This window comes from Hakea prostrata, chromosome 4 (assembly GCF_041222555.1).
Source record: "Hakea prostrata isolate BN-2017 chromosome 4, UWA_Hpros_2, whole genome shotgun sequence".
Lineage (NCBI taxonomy): Eukaryota > Viridiplantae > Streptophyta > Magnoliopsida > Proteales > Proteaceae > Hakea > Hakea prostrata.
This window is the reverse complement of record NC_142603.1, coordinates 3,186,530-3,195,008: the sequence shown is the minus strand read 5'-3', so window position 1 is coordinate 3,195,008 and position 8,479 is coordinate 3,186,530. Positions and strand designations below refer to the sequence as shown.

Here is an 8,479-nt window from a genome sequence, read left to right as displayed (position 1 = left end):
TACCATTTTTTCTTCATGTTCAACTTTGTGTGGGTAAAAATGTAAATCGTCGCATACACGATTAGATTTCAAACCATTCAGCAGTGACCGTTAAATCATGTCGCTTGAGTCACTTTGAGGTAAATGACTTTTATGCCCTCATCTTCCCATTTCACCTCTGAACATTTATAAGGCATATTTGTCTTCTTGATTTGGGTGGAAGCTTTGGCCAAAAAAGAAAATTTGGGTGGAAAGAGGACATATTCGTCCAAACGGAAGAAAATTCTCTACCATTTATTCGGGGGAATGTACAAATGTAGACCTGGAAATTTTGGCTGGGTTTAACAGTTTAACCAACGGGTACAACGAAATTACCGTGAATACCCTCTACTTTGTTGTTTTGTCAAGCTAGTCCCTGACTCCTCCACGTATAACTCGATGTCTCAACGTCCCTAAGCTCCCATATCCACGAAGCACTGTACGAGCTCGGAATATCTCGCGTCAGGTTCTTCCGAGCATCGCCGTTTGCCGCTCTCATCAACTGAGAACCATGCCTCGCCGCTCCGGAGGTACGTTTCCTTTTTATCAATCTATCTCTCTATGTAATCCTTTTGTTGGATTGAAGAGCAAAGTGGTTGCTCTTTTGTTGCTTCTGTTTATTCTTAGGGTTTTATATCGTTCTGCGATTCTCCGAATCTAGATTTTTTGCGGATTATCTTCTCAATACTCTTCAAAATTTTCAAAAAAGAAATTCCAAGTCATCAATGTACTCTTCCTTCATTTAATCAAAGATCAGTTTCCTTAGTCGCATTCCTTGAACTCATCCCCGAACATTTCAGAGAGAGAGAGAGAGAGAGAGTGCGAAATGAATCGCATATCTTGAAAATCTGAGATCATTAAAGAAGCAAAACGAGCACCTATTATGGATGGAAGAATTACATTTTAAGGGAAATGTGAATCCGTTGTCGATCAAACTTCGAAATACATGACAGAATGTGTAGATCTCCGTTGAAAACACAGTGATGAAACCAAAGCTAATTATCATGACCTGTTGGGTTTGGGTGTCTTTATTCTCTAGGTAGATGATTTTGGTTTTGGTTGTATTTGTAATTTTTGTCTTTGGTACAAAATTATAATTATATGGGGATTAGGGTTTTAGGTTTTTTTATAAATAGTCTTTATGGGATAACTGGGTGTGTCATCCCAATTCCTATAGGGTATTGGGAATCTATCCAAGGAGTCATCCCTAGAGGAGATGGGGGCAAACAAAATGGTAGCACTTTATGAGATGTGAGAGTGGTGATGTTTTCAGGATTATTGAAATCTCTTTTTTTCTCTTGTGGATGTGGGCTGTTTTGCCGAATCAGTTAAATTCCTATCATGACCTTCATGATCATGGAGTCTTTTCAAGAGATCTTACAAGACTAAGGATTCAAAGATCATTCTCGGGGCCATCACTTCAGGCATCAGTGACCATAAAACCGTAGTAGCATTCCAACTTTTCATTCTCTGGAAAATCACAATAGGCAGCCCTGTAGGGGTCCCATGTCTCTCAGTCAGCCCTTTCTTTTAATTGATGAATAGATTGACTTCTTGTGCTTCTCTTCCTCTCCTTGCCTCTTTGTGCTTTCTAATGTGTCAAAAACTAGATGTAGACGACTATGCCTACATGTTTTGCTTCGCTTAAGCATAACCTTAATAGTCTAGTCAACATGGCCAAAATGTGAACACAATTTAAGCTATGCCCTTTGTAGTTTTAATCTAGGGGTCTAGAATTGTCCTAGCCTTGCATCAAATTGTCCTGCTTGTGGCCAATGTTCTGGCCATGTCTCTTCTAGGATGGAATACTAGGAATCTAGAATGTAGGTTGACATGATCTTTGTTTCATAATTGGATCATCACATGATTTCATGATTTTGCATTTCTTCGCATTAGTAAAAGGCAAAATGTGTAACATACCCAAACAAAAGGGGAACTTGTGGGAGCGCAACCTGCGAAGATGGACTCCCAAATCTCGCTCCTTAGATTTGATTTGGAAAGTCATCTTCTTTGATGTTTCTTCTAGATTGCTCTCCCTTCCCCATCCCCCTGTTGCCGACAACCCCAGAAATAGGTTAATTGTTAGTTTCTGGGACCTCAGCTGCTCTCTCTCTCCCCCTCTTCTTGAGCTCCTTGCTCCTCCCCCCCCCCCTCTCTTCCTCCTTCCCGCTTTGTATTTCTCCTGTTGTTCTGCCTGTTGCTTTAATATATTATTTATTCATCCCAAAAAAAAAGGGGGAACTTGTTTCCAGGTTAAAGTGGCATTTATGGCAATGTGACATTCACATTCTCTATCTTTATTTTGTTTGTAGTGCCTTGATATGTTTCTTGATGGTGTTTGGTTATTTTTGCAGGAAGGTCTGCTCCTCGTGCTGCACCTGTGCGAAATCCCCCACAACAAGGTATGAGTAGAAAGCCTTTTAGGACATTAAAATTGAGAAGTTTTTCTTATGCAATCAACTAAGAGAACCTGTATATCTATTTTATTTGTATGTGTACTTTGATTAGCCTTCGGCTCTCCTGCTTCTTTCATAATGAATCTTCGTTTATTCCGCCTGACTATTGAGGTTTATTGATTATTCCTTCAGCAAACCGACCTCCTCCTCCAGCTCCTGCTCAGGGTGGCAGCGGCGGATCCATGCTTGGAGGTCTTGGTGCAACTATAGCTCAGGGTACGTACAATGACTATTTTGGAGAAGTAGAAGATCATACGCAAATATGGAGTTGATAGATACCAGTTGTCTTTAATGCAGACATGTAGGATCTGAGCAACTGATTAAGTCATTTATTATGTATGGTCTTCTTGGTAGGCATGGCTTTTGGCACTGGTAGTGCAGTTGCACATAGGGCTGTTGATGCAGTAGTGGGTCCACGCACTATTCAACACGAAACTGTTGTATCAGAGGCTGTTGCTGCTTCCCCGGCACCAACCATGAACAGTGATGCATGCAGTATTCACTCTAAGGCCTTCCAAGATGTATGTTGGAAATTCCATGTCCTACTTACTGAACAATAACCTCTGTTGCTTTTTGAGAACCTGTGGAACTGCTGCTTACTCTTGTATACACTTCTATGAGTACCAGAAAAATCTCAGCGTGATGTTGGGATGCATTAACTCATGAAGACAAAGACATTAAAAAATATATGGCCAAAGGGAAGAAAAGGAGAGAATCAGAAAAATCTCAGCATGATGTTGGGATGCATTAACTCATGAAGACAAAAACATTAAAAATATACGGCCAAAGGGAAGAAAAGGAGAGAATCAGAAAAAACAAAGACAAAACATTAAAAATATACAGCCAATGGAAAGAGAAGGAGAGAATCAGAAAAATCAAAGCCAAAAAGGGAAACTAAAACAACTATTATTCTTGTATTTATTTGGGTGAATAGTGACAACTATTTTTAATTCCCCTAATTATGAGTGGGACAGCTCAAACTATGATTTTATTGGTACATGCATGTCAACTGGCTCTATTGCTTATTTGAATTGTTGTGTCTTAACCATGTTTGTCAAGGTACAATCAAACGTATGTGCTTATTTGTTACTTGTATCACTTGATACACAGGGATTAACACTCCCGAAGTGTTGTCAGCCTTGGAAGTAGAATTAGTTAAAATGACAATTTGCTTTTGTGTTGCTCAGCCATCTTTGAAAATTTTGGGTATCTGGTCTGGTATCTGGAACTACTATTGTTAATGTCTTAACTGTGAGAAAAGTATTCATGCCAATGTTTTGATTTTCCTCTTGTCCCATGCAGTGCCTAAACAACTACGGAAGTGACATCAGCAAGTGCCAGTTCTACCTGGATATGTTGTCTGAGTGCCGGAGGAATTCTGGTTCTGTGATGGGTGCCTAAGTTGTACCCCCTTCCTTTGCATTCCTGAGGACTGCAGGGGTTCCTTTTATATTGAACTTTCATATCCATTTGTCATGTTAGCTTAGGATTAACTACTTTCATGGTAAGAATTTATGTTAATAATATCTGAAGCGAACTATGCAAGACATTTTCTTCATTCTGCTGAGAACCCTGTTTTGCATCAGTTCCCTGTTATTGAAGTGTCTGATTTCATATGTGGCTGCATTAATTTTAATGTGAACGCCTTAAAAGTTTATTTAATAAGAGAAAATATGGACTAATTTCCCCGTTGGCAGTGTACACATGGAGTCATGAGGCCTTAATTTTTTATTTTTTTTTTTTTTTTCTCTCTCTCTCTTTTTGGAGTAGAAATGTGGCCTAAAATTTGGCGGACAGATATACTCCAAGTTTCCTGTTGAAATGTTAAATCCTAACCTAGACAGGGTAGCATTACTCTGGACTTCCCACAGAGCTGCACCTTTTACTAGAGAGTGCAAGAAACTTTTTTCGTTTCCTCTCTGACATTAACACCCTTTGAACAGTTTTAATTTGAACAGGACCCAGATGCAATATTTGTAATAATAGGGATCACATTCGATTTTAGCCCCAAAGTAAAGGATTGCAATGTAAATTTTCTTGACTTTTGGATGAAACAAATAGGGTCCAAGTTGAAGAGTAAAAAGGAAAGAAAAAAAGCACTTTTCGTTGGCAATGGTTATGGAGATCGAGCAGAATGCCTTTATATAGTGATACAGATATGTGGATTTGGAAACCAATAAAAAACACGAAATCCCAAGAAAGTTTGGAAAGAGATGCCCAGAGATCCTTTATATAGTGTCAGATACGAATGATGATGACACCGATGCGAATCAGCTTCACTTAATTTGCAGGTACAACTAAAAAGACGATAAGTAGCTCATCAAATTAATTTGTATTGCCAGACCCCAGAGTTATATGATATTTACAGAGAAATCCAACTAACTAGGACCTAGAGACAAAAGCTCCTTCCTTTTCTCTTTTCTCTTTCCGTGGCAGGGCAGGAAATTGAACCTTGATAAATAAACTAGCTATAGCAGTGATAAGGTTGTAGGTGGTTTCAGTGATGCTGTTGCAGCTGGTTTTTGACCCTTCAGAAAGCTCTTGCACAGTTTCTTCCATGCCTCTCCGTCAGGCACTTGTTCCTCTGCTCGTGCCTTTCCCAGTTGAGCTACAGAATCCTGAGAAATGAAACTTCTAAGCGTTAAAATTCACCATTTGAACTTAACCCCACCCACCCAAGAAATGACTCAGACACAAAGCTTCAATACCTGGATGAGATTATGCTGGATGAGACGATGAATGATGCTGAGGAAGAGGCCTTTAGTGTACTCAGGGTGACCCTGTATGCCCATGATGTGTTCTTTATACTTGAACATCTCCACTGATGTTTTATCCGACCACCCTATCACCTCCGCCTGCGGTGGCAACTCCCACACCTGCTCTTCTCATTTTAATTACCATCAGAAAAAAGAAGAAAAAAATTCCACAAGAATGACAAAAACCCAAGTAAGTGAAGCTGCAAGTGATCACAAACCTCATCTCTATGGCATTCATAGATTGCCAATTTCAGGGCAGAGGAGAAGTGCTTGGAAGGCATAATGTTGATCGTTCTTACACCTAAATCCCATCCTGTAGCTGCTCTTCCAGTCTTTCCACCCAATGCACGGCACAGAATCTGTTTCCATTAAACCATTAAAGTTCATCCATAAAATTTATACTTAAAAGATATGTAAGATTGCTCCCAAGACAAAACACCCCCTCCCCCCAACCTCTGGAGTCTAGACTCTGATCACCTCTTTAGACTTTAGTTGGGGGGGAGCAAATACTGCTTTTCCACCGCGAAAAAAGAATGGGACCCATATCTAAATATCGATGAACAATTCAGAAGTGGAACTCCTTTGGATTTTACATAAACTTCACCCCTATTGTGTCACAGCAATAAGCAATATGTGCTCTCCCGATCGCACACGAGGATTTCGACCAAACAACTACCATTGACTCAGTAATGAGTAATGACCGACACCTTTTCGCGAAGAGGTCACAGTGTAATAGTCACACCAGGGCACCTTGACCCTTAATATAAAACTATCAATTCCAAAAAAACCCAGGGGAGGGCCCAACTGGAGGCAACAGCTCGCAGCTACCCTGGAAGCCTCTTTTTTAATGTCAGCAAATCACCGACGGACAAATCATGTCTCAGACAGCAACTTATCATGAAGAAGAACACACAATTCTCGTCTGTATGACATATTTACAAACGTGCCACCCATATGAAGAAAAATAAAAGAATTAATAGAAAGACAGAAAAAGGCTCCCTTGGGAACAGAGTTTTTTGCTGAAAAATACCCAAAACAAGGAACAGTCTTCTTTCAAAGAATGAAAATCAAGATTTCAGAACCCAAATGTTCTAAAAAGGAAAATTAGTAACGATGCAGATGTCTTACAAACCAAATCAATGAATGTCAAAAAAAGATTTTTCATTTCTTCCCATTTTAGACTGGGGAGAGATTCATACCTGATGCCCGAAACAGAAACCCAGGATCTTCTTGTTCATGGAATCGAGCTTCTTCAAGAGATTGACAAGATTAAGGATCCAGAGATCATTTCCATGGGCGTCACAGCAACTACCAGTGAGAACAAACCCATCATAACATTTGAGCTCCTCGTCCTTGGGAAAATCTCCATTAGCGACCCTGTAAAGATCCCATGTCTCACCTTCATCTCCCAACATTCCGACGAAAACCTCAAAATAACCTCCATACAACTTCTTCACGTACTCAGAATCTTCAGCACAGAGAAGAACGGCGAATCTCTTTTGACCCATCTCAAATCTCTCTCTTAAAAAACACTTTCTTCAGAGAGATTTCAGAGTTATCGCCGTTCTTCCCCTGCACTTCGCTTCGCTTCCCTTCGCTTCTCAAGCAAACAGCTTTGTGTGGGCAAGCGAATAGCTCTCTTCCCTTTTAAAATACTAAAGAGAGATAGATGCACAGTGCCTAAACCGTGTTGCTCTGTGCATCGAAACTGCGCTAATTAAATGGACAAAATCGTAACAAAATCTACAGATATGCCATTCTGGATTTTCTATTAAAATTTGCCTTAATAATTACATATATATTCTTTTCCAGTATTTCCATTAATAGTCTTAATATTTTCTTTTATTTAGTTAAATGTAGGAAAATCCACCAATCATCATGTGATGGCATATTGGTAAATAATCGGTATAGTATGGTCTTAACTATTAAGTAATTTTTTTTGGAAAAAGAATATTTAGAAATGGTATCTTATATATAATGCCAATATTACATTGGATCCATTAAAAGTGAATAAAAGTGTGGAAAAATGTAATGAGATTGTGACTAACACCGAAAATTTCATGAATCAAACTATTTCTTATGTATATGAAAAGACATTTTTAATGCTATTTTTGAGGAAAACAGAAATAGAAATAGAAATATAGGTCGATAGAAGTAATGACTTTGCTTTCGTAAATGCCCAAGACTGCCCAACAAGAAAAAGGAGACTGTCGGATCGAGATTTGGTATCGTCCATCAAACAATTAATAGTCGAGATTGAAATTTCGACCTAAATATCAAATTGATGGTTCAAAATTTTGCAAGATGGTCTTGCGCATTTAATGCATAGGACCAAAACTCTTAAATAAATGAATAAATTCTTAAGCATTTAGATAATTAAACATATCTTTTTACAAAAATGCCACTAAGAAATTAACCTTTTAAAAAAAATCACAAATTATGAGAAGAATTTATGAATGTGGATGAAAAGCAAGTTTTTGTTGTTAGTGATCTTCATACTATTTAGAGTAGTGCTATGTGGTGTGTGAATCCATACTCATCAAGTTTTCAATAATTCAAAAAACCCATGATCATTAAAGTAATCCCAGTACGTCAATAAAGCAATACACCAGTGATAGATGATTTGGTAGCTTTATATTAAGGGTGGGAGATTATTACATATACCATCAAATAATCAGATGTTTGGATGGCCATGGTCATCCTTCCAACTCTATTATCTTCTTGGCATCTCATTTTGCTGTGTCAAGGACCACAGCTCATAAAGAAAGACCTAACTATGAATAGGCTAAGATTGGATGTTTGTTTCGAAAAAACAAAAAACAAGAAAGGAGGTTTTTGAAACTCATAAATGAGAAGATTAAACAGATGAGACCCTCAAATTGTGCTTTATCTTTCGCCCTTTGCCTAAAGTTGATTATAAATTGTTGGCCACTAATGTAAGCAAGACAAATAAGGTATATTTTTATGATAAAGATGAAAATTATTGATGGAACTTTTAAATTCTATCCAATTCAAGATCAAATAAGTTTGCATCATTAATTTGTAGGATTCTATTAACGAGTTGTTTTTAGCTTCTGTCTCAAATTACTTGTCGTCATTTGACTCAAAATGAATTTGTCCCTTACACAAACCATACTGTAAATAGTGATCATGTGGTGTTTTGTTGCCTAATTATTTCGATAAAGTGTTCATCCAGAGAAAAATTGCATAACAATGTTTCATCATATCAAGGGTAAAGGTGCTGTTTTA

General features: G+C 38.2%; 2 protein-coding genes across 2 annotated transcripts; one reads left to right on the top strand and one right to left on the bottom strand.

Moving 5' to 3' along the window:
* The first annotated feature begins 411 nt into the window (after nucleotides 1-411).
* On the top strand, nucleotides 412-4,178 carry LOC149017097 (uncharacterized). Its single transcript, XM_089151413.1, has 5 exons — nucleotides 412-548; nucleotides 2,373-2,420; nucleotides 2,607-2,690; nucleotides 2,829-2,995; nucleotides 3,777-4,178. The coding sequence occupies exons 1-5, from the start codon at nucleotides 530-532 to the stop codon at nucleotides 3,873-3,875; spliced, it is 417 nt and encodes a 138-aa protein (XP_089007539.1). The 5' UTR covers nucleotides 412-529; the 3' UTR covers nucleotides 3,876-4,178.
* Nucleotides 4,179-4,263: 85 nt separating this feature from the next.
* LOC149017096 (gamma-glutamyl peptidase 5-like) lies at nucleotides 4,264-6,869 on the bottom strand. The gene is made up of 4 exons (XM_089151412.1): nucleotides 6,430-6,869; nucleotides 5,449-5,589; nucleotides 5,183-5,350; nucleotides 4,264-5,092 (listed from the first exon to the last, which is right to left on the bottom strand). Exons 1-4 carry the CDS (start codon nucleotides 6,736-6,738, stop codon nucleotides 4,943-4,945), a joined length of 768 nt encoding a protein of 255 aa, XP_089007538.1. The 5' UTR covers nucleotides 6,739-6,869; the 3' UTR covers nucleotides 4,264-4,942.
* Nucleotides 6,870-8,479: the final 1,610 nt, after the last annotated feature.